The sequence below is a fragment of the Ambystoma mexicanum genome, chromosome 3p (genome assembly GCF_040938575.1).
Source record: "Ambystoma mexicanum isolate Mex_15411 chromosome 3p, UKY_AmexF1_1, whole genome shotgun sequence".
Lineage (NCBI taxonomy): Eukaryota > Metazoa > Chordata > Amphibia > Caudata > Ambystomatidae > Ambystoma > Ambystoma mexicanum.
The window spans coordinates 804,731,564-804,750,634 of record NC_090925.1 but is presented as its reverse complement, the minus strand read 5'-3'; the positions used below and the strand labels follow the sequence as shown (position 1 = coordinate 804,750,634).

General features: G+C 45.8%; 1 protein-coding gene across 4 annotated transcripts in view; it reads left to right on the top strand.

Annotated features, from left to right (window-relative positions):
• RNF112 (ring finger protein 112) overlaps positions 1-19,071 on the top strand; it is a 680,823-nt gene that overhangs the window by 355,904 nt on the left and 305,848 nt on the right. For all 4 annotated transcript variants that reach the window (XM_069651835.1, XM_069651833.1, XM_069651834.1 and 1 more), the window contains one exon: positions 10,501-10,551. In XM_069651835.1, the coding sequence (XP_069507936.1) occupies positions 10,501-10,551 (51 nt within the window). The remainder of the gene's footprint in view (positions 1-10,500; positions 10,552-19,071) is intronic.

The following is a 19,071-nucleotide window of genomic DNA, read 5'->3' as shown; positions in this document are numbered from 1 at the left end:
GCATGCTTGGTTGAGGCAGTCGGGATTCAAAGCAGAAACACAAGCTGCGCTCTTAGACAAACCAGTGGAAAGTGATCTCCTGTTTGGGAAGGCAGTCGAGGACGCTCTAAAAAACGCTAAGGAAGAATTCGACACCCTCAAATCCCTTGGCCAGTTAACTACCAAACCACCTAACCAAAGAGGGAATGGCAATTTTCGTCGCCCCCGCGGCCAAAATTCCAATAGAGGAAATAGCTACTCCCACACCCAGGGTACACAGTGGAACACCAGCTCACAACAGTCTACCCAGGCGTATGGTAGGGGTAGTAAAAGAGGACGTGGTAGAGGCAGAGGCAGCCCCAGTAAAGGAGGAGGCACGCCTCCACCAAAGCAGTGACGCTCAGTTCAGGGTCCCTTCCCATGCAACCCCAGTAGGGGGACGAATATCAAGTTTCACCCAGGCATGGGAAGGGATAACATCCGACAGATGGGTGCTGTCAACAGTATCCAATGGGTACTGCATAGAACTACTGCAACGTCCCCTAAACCATCCTCCAAGACAAAAAGTCCACTCTTTACAACATCAGAAGATCCTCCTCGAGGAGATCGCCATTCTGCTAGAAAAGGACGCGATAGAACTCGTCCCGGGACACCAGGTAAACAAGGGTATCTATTCAACTTACTTCCTTGTGCCAAAGAAAGATTTAACAATGCGTCCAGTTTTGGACTTACGGCCTGCCAACAAGTATGTCAAGCCCCAAAAATTCCGTATGACCACACTACAAGAGGTAATCCCACTCCTAAAAAAGGGGGATTACATGGCAACCTTGGATATGAAAGATGCCTATTTTCATATTTCCATGCTCCCGGCGCACAGAAAATACTTGCGCTTCAAGGTGGACAATCGCCACTACCAATTCAAGGTACTGCCCTTCGGGATAGCTTCTGCACCAAGGGTATTCACCAAGGTACTGGCGGTGGCAGCTGCACACCTACGCAGGGAGGCAATCCCAGTGTACCCTTATCTGGACGACTGGCTCATAACGGGGGAAACCCCAGGAATCTGCAGGTCAAACATTCAGAGGACCATCGACCTCCTCCACGAATTAGGCTTCTCCATCAACGAGAAAAAGTCAAGTCTGGTGCCAAGCACCTCAAAACAGTTTCTAGGAGCTATCCTAGATACTCAGAAAGGATTGACCTTCCCTTCGGAAGAAAGAATTCGGAACATACTTCTGCAAATTCCGCATTATCAGTCAGGTCAACAGATAACAGTACGCAAAGCTATGCGGTTACTCGGCATGATGGCGTCATGCATTTACCTGGTCCCCCACGCGCGTCTGCGCATGCGTCCCATGCAGGAATGGTTGGCGAAACAGTGGTCTCAGGCAAGTGGTCAGTGGGACGATCTAGTGGTCGTTTCGCCAACACTCGTACAGAACCTACACTGGTGGACAAGAGAGAATCTCGCAAAGGGGAAACCCTTTTACGATCCCGAAGTACAGGCAGTGGTGACGACAGATGCATGCCTGACGGGGTGGGGAGCTCACCATCTCCACCACACAGCTCAGGGTCTCTGGTCTCACTCAGTAGCCAAGAACCACATCAATCTGCTAGAGCTTCTGGCAGTATTCCAAGCGCTGCAGGCGTTCGAGCCCCATCTACTAAACTTGTCGGTGCAGATCAGGACGGACAGCACGACAGCCATGTTCTATCTAAACAAGCAAGGAGGGACTCGTTTGCCAAATCTGTCCAAGCTTGCCCAGAAAATATGGATATGGGCACTCAGACGGAACATCTTCCTGTCATCGCAACATGTTCCAGGGGAGCTCAATTCCCTAGCGGATGCTCTAAGCAGAGACTCCCTCCCAGAAGAACACGAATGGGTCCTGCACAAAGACGTAGTAGAAGATCTCTTCTCTCAGTGGGGTTTCCCCACTATAGACCTATTCGCCACAAGCGAAAACAAACAATGCCCAGGATTTGCATCCAGGTTCCCACAACCGGACTCCCAGGGGAATGCCCTGTGGATGAACTGGTCAGGGATGTTTGCGTACGCTTTCCCACCAACTCCTCTCATCAGGAAGGTGGTGTACAAGATGAACAAGGAATCGATGACGCTCATCCTAGTTGCTCCCATGTGGGCGAGACAACCATGGTTTCCACACCTACGCAGGATGGCGGTATGCGAGCCCATCAGACTCCCAGCCTGGTACAACCTTCTGTCCCAGCAACAAGGTCAAACAGTGCATCAGGAACCCAACTCTATGAACCTAGCAGCATGGCTCCTGAAGTCATAGAGTTTGGACATCTCAAATTACCACAGAGGTGTATGGACATTCTAAAAGAGTCCAGGAAACCAAATACAAGGCACTGTTACTTTGACAAGTGGAAAAGATTCGTTATCTGGTGCCAGAGTAAACAAATCAACCCGGTTGATTGCACTCCTTCCAACGTTGTAACATACATGCTCCACCTGCTGGATGCAGGGTTGGTTTTTAACTCTCTGAAAGTACACCTGGCAGCCCTCTCAGCCTACACCACATCCCATAACAAGGTTTCGTGGTGGAAAGTACCAGTGGTTAAAGCCTTCATGGAAGGAGTAAAGAGACTTCACCCTCCTATCTCGAACCCACCGCCAGGATGGGATCTCAATGTGGTGCTATCTAAGCTCATGGGGCCCCCCTTCGAACCCATGCATAAAAGTAGTCTCAAACACCTGACTTATAAAACGGCCTTCTTAGTAGCCATTACCTCCATAAGAAGGGTCAGTGAAATTCAGGCTCTGTCAGTGCAAGATCCTTTCTTTACTATCCACAAGGACAAACTGGTTTTACGCACACACCCTAGATTCTCACCAAAATTCATATCCAAGTTCCATGTAAACCAGTCCATCGAGCTTCCGGCTTTCTTCCAAAACCCACAAAGCTCAGCTGAGGTGAAACTACACACCCTAGATGTGCGTAGGGCGGTCTTATACTATGTAAATAAAACCAGACCGCTAAGGAAAACAGATCAACTGTTTGTCTCCGTAGCTACAGGCAGAGAGGGGGATCGCGTCTCTAAGGGCGCTATCTCAAAGTGGATTATCAACTGTATACAGCTGTGTTACTCTCTTTCTGAAAAAACTCTGCCTTTTACGCCAAGGGCCCACTCTACCAGAGGCATTGGGGCCACTCTGGCTTTCATTGCAAATGTTCCCCTTGACACCATTTGCAAAGCAGCTACTTGGAGCTCTATTCACACTTTTACTCAGCATTACTGCATTGACACTCATTCCAAGGCAGATACACAAGTGGGACAAGCGGTTCTAAGACACCTGTTTGCTCATGACCCTTCTCACATCCCACCTCCTTCTTCTGGTACTGCTCGCTAATCTATGCACAGCATGTGATCTAAGCAGATTCCACAAGCCTCAGAAGGGATACATTACTCACCGTAATCGTATTTCTGATGCTTGTATCTGCTTAGATTCACATGCGACCCACCCTTCCTCCCCTCCGAGAGAAGGCGCATGGTTGCTTGTAGTCTTACCTTTCTGTCTATCTGCTTGGACTATCTGTACTCACGCTACTCCTCATGCTACCTCATGTCAGGAAAAACACAATCTGGGGATCCTAGACGCGTGAGGGATCATGGGTACAGGGGACGTCACACTAGGGATAGTATTACTGGCACGCCCTGTGTCGACGCCCATTTTTCGACTTCGAAAAACAAACTGTAATACTCCGCAGCTTCCACTAGATGTCGGCCTATGCACAGCATGTGAATCTAAGCAGATACAAGCATCAGAAATACGATTACGGTGAGTAATGTATCCCATATATATGGGGGTGAGCTAAGGGGTACAATGGGTGGGGATGAGATTGGGGTCAAAATCATAGGGGAACAAGGGTTTTGGGGGGGGTTTCTCGGTAAATCATCCCTCTCTGAATTTCATTCTGCTAAAATCAAATAGATCGGCAAAACCTGCTGAGGGCAGTGATTTAGGCATATCCAGGTTCAGGGTTCTCACTTCTGGAGGTCCACTTTGGGCTTCCTGAAGGCTCCTGCTGACTCTGTACATCTGTTGTGTCGAGACCTCCTCAGTGGAACCCTTTTCTGTATCATTTACCATGTATCCTGCCATTTCCCACAATCATCTTCTGCTTGGCTGTGGGTCGTTGAATGTGTCCAGAAGGGTTGTGAGACTTCCCCACTTCACTAGTACTTCAGTTTAAGGTGCCCAAGAGCACCTCCAGTCATTGCACCGTGTCCCGGGATAGTTTGCTGCCTTAATTCTTTTCCTACCAAGCCTCTAGGAGCCATCTTCACAGGTTCCCGTGTCTGCCTGGAGTCTTCCTCGCCGAGATTTGCACTTCAGGCTTAACAGTCAATGTTGTAAAAATACCCTTTGTTTCTCTTCTGGTTCATCTCGGCCGTTGCTGGCTCAGGGTGAAATCCTTGCAGGACCATATCCTTTAAACCGCACCTGGAAGAGAACAGACTGTTTTGTGCTGCTGGTGCAGTTTTCACCAAAACTGCATATATGAGTATACCTTTGGATCCTGGGATGGGTGATTATTCATGATATTCAGGGCTCCCTCTGGTTTGGGGTCGGAATTATTTGGATTCAAGTCTTTACCACATTGCCTGTAGACCTCTATTGCGGGGTTCTCCTGCTCTGCTGCATCTTCGTCAGGGGCTTCTGGGTCATCCAGTCACTTATATAATCTCTTCTTTAAGGTTTCTTATGGCCTTCCTAGGGGTTGCGCGCCACGGAATATGCACCCGTTGGGTAGAATGGACTTGCCTCCACGAAAGCGGATGGCCTGTAGACCTTTCTATCATTATTTCCTGTGGAACTAACCTGCTCTGGAACTCTCTAATATGGTACAATTTTGGTACTTACCTTGCATATTTAATTGACTGTAAAGTCATGCTATGCATTTCTCAAAATGGAAGTGTATTTGTAACATTGTAGCTTATGTTGGTGATATTGTAAATATTTCTCCCTAAAATATGACTACGTAACTGTTTCTAAAATGTTCTTGCAAGCTTTTCTCTTTGGATGAAACGGTTTCCTGCTTTAATGTATTCTTATATGTGCATTTGCATACATTTTAATATTGTGCCCCGGGAGGTTCAAATTAATGTGGAGTATTGCTATATGCCCAGGTACGTTTAGCATATTTTTTGTCACTGGTAGATAATCTCTAACTCAATTTTTCTGCCTCTCCCTACCAATATTCATTGGGTGTTGACCACCAGGTCTGGGACATTCCACATACACCATAAGTTGGAGGTCTCTTTAGGTCACTGTACAGAATTGTGCAGGCCCGTAGAGGGCTTTACCTACTTGTAGGTTTTGTGGTTCCCTGGTTCCCCTCACTCCTTGTTAATGTATATTGTGTGCCTTCCTTTGGTAGTGGACCCACATATAGACAGTGGGGCTAGGAGAGTCCTGTTTAAATACTTACTGGCTTTTATTTTTGGCTGTTAGGTGGTGCTTCAGCTATTGTGTTGGAGTACAGCTAGGCGGGAGATGACATGTGAGGAGGGACACAAAGCGTGTAGGGGTTGTTTGGTTATTTACTTGCTGTGCCGATTCGCAAGGTGTCGTCACTTCTCCCCAGGGGGAGCTCTTTCTCATGAGGCTAGGGAGGTGCGGCCACTGCCCAATATTCCCCCTAGGAGATGTTTAATGCAGGAGGACCTTATGGGGAGGGACTTCCCCATCTGGGGACCAGGACAATCGCCAAGGATACAGCCCTTTGAGCCATGTCACTCCACACCATTCCATAGCCCCCACCCCCTTCCATACTGAGCCATTTCATCAAGAGTAAGTCCATGTATCCTTGTGTCAGATGAGTTATTGCCAGAAAAGAACATACTCGGACAAAGAAGAGCACAGCAACCATGAAGAGTAACCAACTCTTAAGTACTGCCACAAGTTTGCTCACCACAGGCATTAGAAATGCCAGAGAGACATTATCTGCAGGTGTTGACTGTGCGCAGTTCCGGAGATGATAAAGGACAGAAAAGAGGAACTAAAAGTCTGCTCACAGGGAAGCTGGGAGTCCGCTGGAGCCTGGGAGTTTCAAACTCTAAATGAGGGCTGGAAGAATGGCTGTGCAGGGGACGCCCTTGACAGGCTGCAAGAGTACATTGTGGGCCTGAGGGGAGCAGGCCCAACTGTGAGGTCGAATGGAAGAAGCAGTGGCGTGATCGCAACAAGGTAGGCCATCAGGTCCCAGAGCGAAGCCAAGCCCGTAAGGAGCGGAGAACCGCAAAGGTGCACCGGGACCATCGAAGCGGACGAGAAGAGCAGAGGAAGCTGCCGACAAGGAACCCCATCCCAGGAAAACCAGTGACGTCTGCATCCTACGAGAAGGCATAGGGACGCACGGAGACCCGGTATGGATACAGTGGAGGTGGAGAGAGGGACACTCTCCTCATACCAGTGGCAGTTATAGGGCTATTGGGGAAAGGAATTGTGCAGAGAGCATCAGGGAGTTTCTCCCTTGTATCAGTAGTAACACAATAGCTACTGGACAGTGGAAGAAAGAACCATGCATCCGAGGAGAATTTCCTCATTGCAGTGGCAGCAATAAGCCCACTGACCACAAAAGAAGGATCTGGGACCCTGACCACAGTGAAGCAAGCATCCGAGGAGACCTTCCTTGTCACAGTGGCAGTAATAAGTCCACTGACCACCAAAGAAGGGTCTGGGACCACAACAAAAAGGAACTGAGCATCTGAGGAGAACTTCCTCATTACTATGGACACCACAATCCCACTGAGTGCCAGAGAATGATCTGGGACCCTAATACAAGGTATCTGAGAACTTGAGGAGAACTTCCTTGGCTGAGTGGCAATGATAGGTCCATTGACCAGCAAAGAAGGGGTTAGGACTGTGCCTGTGCTGAGAGAGAGTGGAAAGATATACAGCAAGTTGAATGACTCGAAAGAGAACTTTTCAAATGCCAGGAGAAAGTAGTAATTCTCCTGGGGACGACCACAAATCCTTGCAACATATTCAAAAGGCTACCGGGTAAGGGAGTCATTCCCCCTGGCCTTATTGTGAACTGTACAGACCAGTACCAGGAGAAGGACGTCATTCTCCTGGTCCAGAAACTGGAGTTGTGCAAAGATTGTGTGGAACCTGCAAGCCAGGGGAAGGCAATAATTCCCCCTGGCAATCATTTTGCAAGAGAACATTCTTTTAAACCCCATCTGAAAACCAGGACAAAGGAGTCATTCTCCTGGGAAAGGAAAGTTCTGCTGGATTATATTAGTCTTTAGTTTTAGTGTAAAAGATTGAAGTAGGTTGTGACACAAGACAGTGGACTTTGATTTGACTGACCTTCTGCTGGATCCTTTATTATTAGTTTGAGGCAGGGAAACCCCTCTTAGATTGTAGAGATAGTGAAAGTCTTTTTTCCATATACATGTCTATATCCACCACCATGCCACATTTGTGTCAGCTTCCTTCTTTGACACTCTTACACTGCTCATGTCAATACAAATTCCTATCACCATATCTGCCCAGTACCTACCCATCCATGCCCACAAAAAAAACACTCTCCTGTGATTTCTTTGAGCCATCTTGGTCAAGCAGTAACATCAAACTGTTGCTTGCCAGTATTATTTCCAAGCTGTCTGCTGAGAGGTAATGGCTTAATTGCAGCTGTGAAATGCGCTACTTGTGTAATAAAAATGTCTTCACCAAGTGTGCTTTCTGCTCCTTGATCTATATCTGTTCTTTGCATTGAGATCCTTTTAAAAACAAGCATTGATAAAGCCAACAGTTCTATGCAAGTTTCTCAGACTACTTATTCCTGACACGGGGCAGCTTGAGGGTTGTAAAGTAATGTGATTTCATTTGACTATTGTATAAGGCAGATTCTCCACCCTAAAATGCACTGTCCGGACATGTTTTCTGGGTAAAACGAACATATTTGAATTTGTGATTGCTCATCAGCAGCTTTAAACCGGTGGTGCCTTTTGCACCCCATTATAACATTGCTAGCAAAAAGTGCCCGTACAGACATGATAACACTCTCAGCAATTGTTGGCAATCACTGAACAGGCGTGGAGGGCAGGTGAGAATTGGCGTGCTGCAGCATATTGGGACTTTCTGTGCCCTCTCATCTGTCGCCTCACCCTGACACAGTGCAGTATGTTGTGGTGCAGATATCTTGGAAACGATGCGTCCTAGGGCCTTGAAACGTGGTCAGGGACCTTGAAGTTTAGTTCCTTGTGTTCAGACGCCTAACATGACCTATGTCCGGTCCTTCTACGACCACCTTGATGTTTTACTGCTTCCAGGCAACCGTCTCATGTGTGCAGGGGCTGAAATCCCGGGTACAGGGTGGGGTGTCCAGATGTAACGTAGCCAGTGACATCCGGAGAGTCCTAACGGGTAACTGTGCACAATTTGGTGCAGATTGGTGGACCGGTGTGGAATTGAATGAGGAATAAAACAAACTAACAGATTTTCCAGTTTAAATATATAGATATGGAGTGAATATATTCTATACTAATTACCATTTATTAAGTGGCCATCACTTTGTTTCTCAATAAATAAACTGTATCCTATGAAATGTCAAAATGTCTTATTCAAGAGCATGACCTTCATTACAAGATAATTTTTCGTCCAATCTGTGGATGATGGATAAGAAAAAAGCCACCATATTGATTTTCAAAAGAGAATTATTCATTTTTAACCAAGAATGTTATTTTACTAAATTGGACATTTGCACAGTGGCAGCTTTCAAAGGGCAAATACTGCCACATCCTTCATTATTTTATAGTGTTATCCAAATGTGTTTTCTGCGTGTTATGCGCTCTCTTCCTAGTTTGTTTAAGCCTATGCGCACCTTTCTCTGTGATTGGTTTTTTTACAATTCATATCCTTAGGTTTTACATAACCTTTCCTTAAACATTTAGAGCAAATCTCTTTTTTTTACGGTCAGTTTGCTCTGTTTTAGAGACTGGGGTGGGTGTCGGGATGGCAAACATGGGTAGATGCAAATCACAATATACCACGCTTACCATTGGTTTGCAGACAGCGGCAAATCAAAATGCCTTTTTAAAATACCTTTGCGCTCATTGATAACATTACAGTCTGAGCTCAAACGTTCATCTCTCCTGATGTGGCAGGGATGGACAAAGGCCTTTCTTCCGACAATGCACCCTGTCGCTGGAACACACTAACAATTCAGATGAGACTGTCTATCCTACACTTCATGCTGGACCTGATAGCCCTACCTTTGAAAGAACATCCTGCCAAATACTGATCACATGAATCAGTCCTACCTCTCCCTATCTAGAGATTCCGACCTGGCGCTGCTCACCCACCCATTCCAGCTCCCCTGCTACGCCCACGCCACATGCACAACCATCTGCATACGTCCCCTGTGGAAGGCTTTAAGTGGGCCGGTGCTAGTCTCCAAAAACGCTGCCAAGCTGGAGTGCTGCCAGGGCTGTCTCTCTCCCCCAGATTAAGCCTAGGCTATCCCTTATTCATGCACTCTTAGTCATCAAGCTGAGCCTCAGCAAGCCTGAAGTGAGAGGGAGCATAAAGGATTCATTTCTAAGCTTTGTGAGGCCGCTGGAGAAATAAGACCTTGCCTCCTGCCCAAGCCACACATCCACAAACAGACACTATCCAAATGAGCATACGTGGCTTGTTGTTTGCAGACATTGCACTGTTAGGAATGGGTGTTGTGGCAAATGATATATAATATATATATATAATTGGTTATTTATAACGCGCTTAATATCCAGAGGTTTGTAAGCGCGGACCCGGGGATCGAACCTATGTTGCTCCGCGTCGTCTTGCTTCCAAGGTGAGCACGTTGCCCCTGAGCTATCCTCCCGAGAAACGATAGGAGCAGACAGCCCAGTGTGCATCACATGCTCAAACGGTTGCATGCGTGTAGCACTACCACAGACACCGTCCAAATATAAAATGGTCTGGTCATTGCTGTGTTTCCAAGATGCTCTTTGATTTTACGCAAATAACCAAGAAACCACATTGGTGATATTTGTCCCACTTCCCTTTCTCGTAGGTGATTTATAAACAGAGCACTAAGATTATTACAACAGTCTTTATTTGGTGATTTACTCACCAATAGAATTGTTTGTAGATTGACTGAGAGAGTGATTCATTTACAAACCCCAAATAAATAATTTGCAATATGTAGACTTGTTGCAAATAATACCATCTAAGACCATAATGAGTCGCCCAATGTGTTTGCAGGGTCTTGTGGTGGATTGTGTGTGTCAGGCGATGACCCTTTACGCCCCCCAACCCTTGGTAGGCCCCTCTCGATGTTGCACCCTATTTAAAGCACTGCCCCATTATACAGCACTCTGGTGCTTCCCAGCTAGGTTTGCGCTTTACAGATCCCATATATACATAGATATCTTCATTCATATGTAATTCATAATGAGATATTTTATGTGACTGCCTTTTAAAGGACCATCATTTGTCGGATTTAGATTTAACCCTGTATCTACCTGGTTGTCTTTTAGATCTTTAATGTATCCAGCAGCATGAAGGAGACTGACCTGGAGTATCTGGAGGTAAAGTTTATTTACTTGTTTGCTTTTTCTATAGACCTGTCAACATCCAGTAACAGCATACCATTCACCTAGTGAATGTTGGCTTCTAGGCACTTGGACTGTTGCACCTGGGAAAGGTATTGAGTTGAAGGCACTCAAGGCTGCGGTCATCCATGCCAATGTTAGCTTGCTTGCGCGGCTATTCACTGTTCCTCATCCCTCCGCCGCTGCGTGAAAAAGAACCACTTTTCCTCACTGAGGAGAGCGATGCGGATACCCTCTTCACCTTAGAAGTCACTGAATGCCCAGACATGTCCAGGTACTATGGATGTATTAGGGCAGAACTGCAAATGCTCTTAAATAAAAGTGGGCCTCCGTCTGTGAGTCTGAGGGTCTCACAATGACTCTGAATGGCTTCTATGTCTTGTTTAGAAGCTGTATGTGGATGGCTACAGCACAAGCTCCCATGGGAATCTTCCCATATCCCAGGACATTTGGCTTTCTGCTGCAAAATGGCAGCGCCTATTGTGAGTGATTTACACTATTGTTGTGATACTCCTGTTCATACCACAATTCTAAGAAGTGTCTGTTCCACAAAATGCAGCGAGACAAGAGTTTATGTGGCATTTCCACTTTATTTATGATCTCAATAAATGATCATTATAATGATCAAGTGCACAGGCACGCATGAACATTAGAAGTGTATCTGCTCTTCTGGCCGTCCAGCACCATTGCGCAGGCCCCCTCTGCTTCCTTCTCCCTGGCCACGCCCCTCTTGTTGCGCCCTCCGATGTGCACACGGCGCATTCGCAGTGTTGTATGTCAATACATTATCCCCTTTTGTGAACAAAAAATGTAATTAATCAAGTACATTGTTGTGTAGCTTTTATCTTCCTTGCCCTGGAAGGCCTTCTGGTACTGGTAGTATTCTCAGTTGACCCTTCAGGTGTTAGGGGGTCATTATAGTTTAGGTGGTATCCTACCGGTAATTCCGTCAGGATGCCACCAAAACAGTAATATTGTTTCCAAATGGCGGAAATGCCGGTAAATTCCCATTCCATAGTAAAAGTGCTGGTATTACTGGCACTTTTACTGGCACGTTTACTACACCGGCCATACTGTAATGACCCCCTTGATCCACTTCATCTCTAGTGTCTACCAACATCTTTCCCAAAGGGGAAGCTGTCCCTTCCAGACTTGAATGTTTCTTGTTTTCTTGGGAGCTTGCTATTCTTCTCCCATGAAATTGTTTTCTTCCACTGCTTCTTCTCTTTTTCTGGTGTCTACTGTAAGGAAGACATGGAATCAAACAGTGAAGACAGACACAAGTGATCACAGTTCAAGGGTGCTACAAACATCAAACAATAATAAGGCAGTCCTAGTGGAGTCTGTCAAAATAAAAGGGCCTATACTAATGAACCTTTTGCCAATCCTTACTTCTAAATACAAAATGGTGTGGGATAACAATGAATGAAAAAGAAAAGTATTCAGGAAATGTCAGGATAGTCGAGCAGTTGGCTTCCCTTCCCCACGTTTTCAGCCCGGGGCAAGGCGGCACATGTGGGCTTCGCACACACTCTGGCTTCTTGGCCTTGAGGTAATTGTTCAACACATCAGGGCCTCCCACCAAAGTCTTTTCGCAATGACAGTCTCTTATTGCAAAACACAAAAGTTCCTTTCCTTTGTCAGGGTTTTCACTCTGACAAGTTCAAGATTGGTCTCCCTCCTTTGGGCTACGACTGGGTCCCCCTCGTCCGGCCTCAGACCCATTTTCTACAATGTTCACAATATGGTCTGCCTTGTTCGGGCTCAGATCATGGATCCCCCTTGTCCGGGCTCAGATCCCTTTTCATACCAGAATCGAAGACTTTCAATTGTGCGATGGGTTTTGCTTAATTTACACAATTTACACTTCACATCAATCTTCTACTTTCGTTTCTCTTGTCATGATACCATACAGAGACTTTTGACTGAGCACATTGGCAGTGCCGGACCACTCTGTCAATGGTATCGTATGTTTGAATTTAATGTTCAAATATTCACCAGCAATTTAGCTTCACTCGCGTCTTTCAGCACACGCGTTGAACAATGTTCGGTTTCGCAATGTTGCTGCTTGCAACCTTGACATTCACAACACAGACCGGTCTGGCATCAGTCTCCCAAGCTCACGGCTGTGTTGTTCTCTTTCACTTCTTTGTTCTTGCAGCCAAGGACGATACCACAGCGTCTGCTGCTCCTCCCCGCCTTGGCCAGTTACGTGGGAGGACCCTCGTTATCTCAGACACACAATGTAGGATTCTTCAGCCTGGTTTCCTGGTCTTATGTTTTCTGCCTGAAGGTTTCTTGAGAGTAACGGCTTCCTGCCAAAAAGGTCAAGAGTGTTGCCCTTCTCAGGAACCTCTCATGCCTGGCAGTCTTTCTCCCTTTGTTCAACTGCTGACTCGAAACTGCTGCAGCTTCGTGTGTTTTGCCTCGCTCAGAGTGTGCTCTCATGCTCCGCCTTTTATCCGTGTGGGGAAGTGTAATGGAAGTCAGGTGTGAGTTATTGTCGATAATTGCCTGTCCTCGCCTGACCATAGTATTGGGACATGTCAGGTACATCGCTGGGGTGTGAGTCTGTTTTCTCCCAGAGCGGGCTGTCCATGTAAAAGTGTTTGTGCAGGAAAAGGGGGTCGGGTTCAGTTTCTAAATATCGCATTGGGTCATATGGGGTAAAGGTGTTGGAGGGAAGAGAGGGATACCGCATCTCACCATCCGGTCTGCCACTCCCCGAGGACGCCTCACCCAGGTGATCCTCCTGCACTGGTCCACCCCCAGGAACTGAATCCAAAAGTGATGGCCCTGTCCTGGCCACCTGAATGACAGATCCAGGGGGACTAGCCAGTGGGACACCTTCTGGTTTCTCACACTAGTCTCTTCCCCATTTCTCTTTTGTGATACAGTATTATACTTTGGATGTTGGATTTTCTCCCATCTGTGGTTTGCACATAGTGGTCTTTCACTTGCTTATCGGTGCAAAGTGGCAAAGACAGTGGGCCTCATTACGAGTTTGGTGGTAAGGCAGCTGTAAATCTTCCAAATTACCACCAAACTCAATTACCATTAACGCCACTTGGTCCTGTAGAGTTACCACAGGATTACAAGTGGTGGTAATTTCCCATGTTGTACATCCGGCAAACATTCTAATTTGGTGGTGCAGGAGAATGTACCCATTCACCTTGCTGTTAAATTTGTCTTCACTGCTTTCCTCTCATTGTGGATCTCTTTTCTTCTTTGTTCTGGGCATCTTGTTTATCGTGTCTCCTTATTCTTGTATGTTCACTTGTGGTCTATTTGAGTCTTTGTTTGTCTTTTCCGCATCATGAAAAATGTGGATATCTCTGTTACACTATTAGGAGTGGTTCTGTGTGCCACCACTCCTTTGTGAACTTCTTCCTCGCACTCTATCCGACTGCAAAATGCAGTTTGCATGATGCCCTTGACATATCTGTTCATTTTCTCAACCTGTCTATTTCCTTGTGTATGATATAATGTTAATTCTTTGTTTTATGTCCTTCTTCTTGAGAAATGCCCTGATTTCTTCTGAGGTGAATTGAACTCCATTAACTGTGCCTATGTATCTTCTGCTGCCTTTACTTCTAACTATTTCCACAACGAATGTTATTGCCATTTTTGATGGGATTTCCTCATTAATTTCATTTCCATCCATTTGGATGTGCATTCTACTAGTACTGAAGCATATCTTTGGTCATCTGGCATGTGATCAACAGGCCCTATAAACCCCACTTCGACCTTGTTCTGCCACTCACCGGTTTTCTCGTTGCCAGACTTTATTTCCTTTGCACACAGTGCAGCTGGTTAACTGTCTCTTGATCTCACTGTCCATTTGAGGCAACCCATACTGTTTCCTTATGCTTCTTTTCATTAGAGTATTTCCTGTATGTCCTAGCCGTATTAGTTGAATCCTGTGATTTTTCTGTTGTAATACATACATCTCAATTTATAACTGTTCCTTCATGCACACGTATCTATGAGGATACATCCCAGTAATTTTGTAGTTCTTGGTATAAGGCCATCCTTTCTTGGTAAATTATATTACTTGTTGAAGAGTGTTGTCTATTTTTAGTTCTTCTTGCCAGTCTTTTAATGTAAATGTGTGATCCCCTTTTTTCCAGTCTCTCTTTGTCACCATTACGCATTTTTCCATAAGGTATGTGCCGCTGTGGCTTTCATACCCGCTGTGGGTGGCAGACATGGCCTTTAACAGTCCGCCAGCCCTAGGCATGGCAAGCCCGAGCTGTGGGCCGTTAAAGGCCATGTCCGGCCCCCACAGCGGACATGAAAGCCACTTGCACCCCGGTGTTCAACTGGGGTGCAAATGACTTTCTTTTTTTTCCCTCAGGAGATTCGCGCTACTTGTGCAGCGGATCTCCCGAGGAAAAAAGATGGCCGTGGCCATATGGAAAAGGGACTAGGGGCCTCGTTACACTTTTGCCAGTGCAGTAAAAGTGCTGGTAAAACTGCCAGTAATTCCGGCACCAGCACTTTTACCGCACCAGCAAAACACAGGTTTTCCGGTGGGGACACTGATTTCCCTCCAGCCAAGAGCTGAAGGTAAATCTTGCCCCCACCGGCAAAAACATGCCAGAATTACCAGCACCTGTAATTCTGGTGCAGGTCATTCTAGCTATCCCCTCTATGGGACTCAATGGAATGGGGATATACCAGTGTTTCCGCCACTTGGGATATGTCGGTTATTCCGGCATTCCAAGTGGTGGAATCAATGTTACCATTTTAGTAGCATCCCATCGAATTTACCAAGGAGATATCACCAAAACTGTAATGAGGCCTTAAGTCCCTTTTTGCACCCTGGAAATGGCGCTCAGCCAATACAGTGGCTGGAACAGACGGCGATAATAGACATTCTATGCCATTTTCGTTTGTTGTGTTAATGAGGGGAGGCAACAGGGAGCCGCTCCCTGTCGCATCCCTGCAAAAACGCCCCTATCCCATTTCCAACACCCTCCATCCCAATTTAGCTGCGGGAATGGAGCTGTGGGCTCCGGTCCCGGTGCTCCTCCCATCCTCTGCCATAGGCATGGAAAAGTGACTTAGTCCCTTTTCAATATGGAGGTGGCCATTTTTTTTTCATATCCTTTTTTCCTCGGGAGATCAGCTGCGCAAGCAGGGCAAATCTCCCTAGGAAAAATAATGAAATCCATTTGCACCCTGGATGAACCCAGGGGTGAAAATGACTTTCATGCCTGACCAGGAGGGCGGACATGGGCAGTAACAGCACACAGCATTAGTTGAGGGCTTGCGGGCCATTACCAGCCCTGTCCGCTTTCCTGTGCGGGCATGTCTATGTCGGCGGCCAGACAGGAGGAGCTTCGCGACCGCAGCACAAAGCTCCGGTCCGGCAGGTAAGTGGGAATGGAAGGAGGGGGTGGGAAAGGGGATCAGTGCATTTTGGGGGAGGGTGGGGCAGGGAGGCAGCAGGGAGAGGCTCCCTGTTGCCTCCCCTCATTAATGAAAAAAAATGGCACCACCCAGGGAAATGTCTTGGATGGCTGGGACAGCAGACGGAGAATGTGTATTCTCGCCCACTGTTACAGCCACCTGATTGGTTGAGCGCCCTTACCCGGGTGTAAATCTATTATCTTGCCACTGGAAGTCTTGATGGACAATCAGATCACCAATTCTGCCATTCAGGGATGTGTTTGATTTTATAATTCAGCTCTTGCCTTTTTGAAGCTATTCTGACTAATGTTGGGATCTGATTCCCGATGTTCCCCAGTCCAGTGTGTTCACTGATGGTTTATGGTTTGCACACAGCTTGAACTTTCTTACCCAAACACAGGTCCTGAAGTGGTTTACTGCCCATGTGCATGCAAGCATTTCTTTTTTACATTTTGGTATACTATTATTCTGTTTCTGTTAATGCCTTTGAAGCAAATGCTACTGTATCCTATAGTATTGCTTACATCAACAAGGGATGTAAACACAATGGATAGCACTACGACTCAGGATCTCACCGCACACTAAAATGGTGCTAAAGACTAGGGTCAGGAGAATGGAAATGTTTTGATGCATTTGATGGTCTTTGATATAACGAAGATCTGCTTGCAGGTTGTTCTAGGGTTAAGTAGCATGCATGAACCCTGATCCACCCAATGCTATAGTCCAACGAAAGTGAGCCACATCCATGGCATACGAGAGTTTAGGAAGCCGAGATACATACTGTTGATGTCTCTTCCATCTGATTGCATCAGCACAGCACCTACTCAGTATGCGCTGGCATCCACTCCTAAGGGAGCATATCCTGTCCATCAGTCTTTCTGCATGACGTGTTGTCCTATTATATTGTCTTTAGCTGTGTCAAACGGTTTCAGGCTAGGTGCTTTTGATATTTATGTCTCAATTTGATGGAAGGTAGCTCTGCATTGCATCATCCAACTATATAGTTTACTGTTTCTTAGTAGCCTTCTTAAAATTTCTGTTTTGGTAGAAAGGTTGCCAATGAAATTGGCATAATATTGTGCCATCCTCTTGAATGATTTTAGTTGTTCCTCAATTGATTTCCTTTTATTTTTGTTGTTACTTGTTTTTAGAATCTGGGGCATTCCAAATTTCTTAAATAAGACTCTGCTTGGGTTCTATTCATTTCACTGAGGCTGCGAAACCCAGAAAGTCCAGTTTCCATTTGGCTGTTTCCCATTGTCTTTCTTCAAATGAAATCCATATTCCTTAAACATTTTTAATATTTCATCCAGAGTCTTGTAGTGCTTCTTGGGTCGGTCCGTGAATCGGGATATTGTCTTGGAAATACTGGACCCTTTTTATGCCTTTCTCTGTCTGTGTCATTATCCTTTGAAATACTGAGGCTGCAGAGAGAGAATCCTTGTATTCTGATACGTGCCGAAGGTTGTCACGAAAGCTCAGTATTCCTAGTGCCTACCACCAGATAAAGATCAATCTTGGATATAGCTTTACCTGATAGCAGGCAAAAAGAATGTCTAGTTTCGAGAACATTCTCAATCCTTGCAGTGAATGCATTGTCTGTGTTATGTTTGGTAGGGGCCAATTGTCACTTACAACCTCTTGATTAAGTGCTGTAAGGGATCATGAGTAAGACTAGGACACAGTGGCATGTTGAGTGTTGGTTATAGACGTTTATTTGTCACAGGAGAAAAGGGGAGGTTGGAGAAATCCTATCTGTCCCTAACCCTAGGGTGACCCTGCCTCAACAAAACTAAGGAATGTCTGTGTTATGATGTTAAAAAAAAAAAGCGTCCTTCGTCCTGTTTCCAAAAGCCCTAAACTGACCCTTACACGCTAAACTCAATATAATGTGTAACAGGTGATTTCTGTAAGGTATGCACTTGTAGCTTTTCAAAGTTCCAAACATAAAGTTCTGAAGTGCAGTGCAGAAAAAAAAGAAGTAATGTTCCACCAGAAAAAGGGGGTCTTCCCTTCCCCTATGTTTCTTCTGGTCTGCCACTGTCTGCTCAATGCATCCTGAAATGTTTGTTGATAATGTTCCATTGTTTCGCAGGGGGACGACTCTCTCCCCGAGTTCCTCTTTTCATCCCATGTTTTATTCCACGATTTCAAGGGGGACCACCCCTCCCCTGAGTTTCCTTTCAATTCCACAGTTCTTTGGGATATTTAATTTCTCACTCTCTGAATCTCATTTCTCCTTTAAAGGGGTATAGTTCTGCCTTTCTGCAATTATTGTCAGAACTTCAAGGAGGGTTTTTTACCCCTGACCGTTCTCACTCCTTTTCCTTCATGTGGTTTACGCTGCTGCCAGGGTTTTGCAGTTGTGTTACTTCTCACGTCCTCTGGGTTTCTTTTATCTTTTAAAGGGGTATCGTTCTTCCCTTTCTGCATCGATACTTCACAATTCCATGGAGGGGTTTTTACCACTGAGCTTTCTCATCCTTTCTTGTACCCTTGGTACACTCCTACCAAGGTATTATAACTTTGTTAATTATCCTTAAAAAAGTATATGGGTCTTCCCGTTTTGTATTGGTAATCACTGTTCCACAATTTCAGCTTACTTCTCTTCTGACTCCTGGTTTATTCTCCTGCCAGGGTATCACGACTTTATTACTTGAGTGTGAGTCTCAGACTCACTGTTTGTCTGGTTCACTATCCTGCCAGTGCTTTTGCGCTTTCCATTTACTCTTTCTTGCATCCAGGAAGCAATAGTTTTCATGTATTGGGTCACCAACCCTTTCTTAACACTGTTCGAATCTGGATCACTTATTCCACTTCCTTTAGTCAGGTTCTTAACAATGTTTGTATCCATATCAATTATTTCACTTCCTTTAGTAAGCCTCTTAAAAATGTTTGTATCTGTATCAATTATTTCACTTCCTTTAGTTAGGCTCTCTTGTGCTGTGGACGTATATGGCATTCGCCCTGAAGCGCCCCAGTAACCAATTCACTCTCCCTGGGCTTACCAGTCTTCACTGGCGGCTTCAGCATTTCTCGCATGCAGCCATCTTCCTTTCACTCTCAGCCCGCTGACTGGGA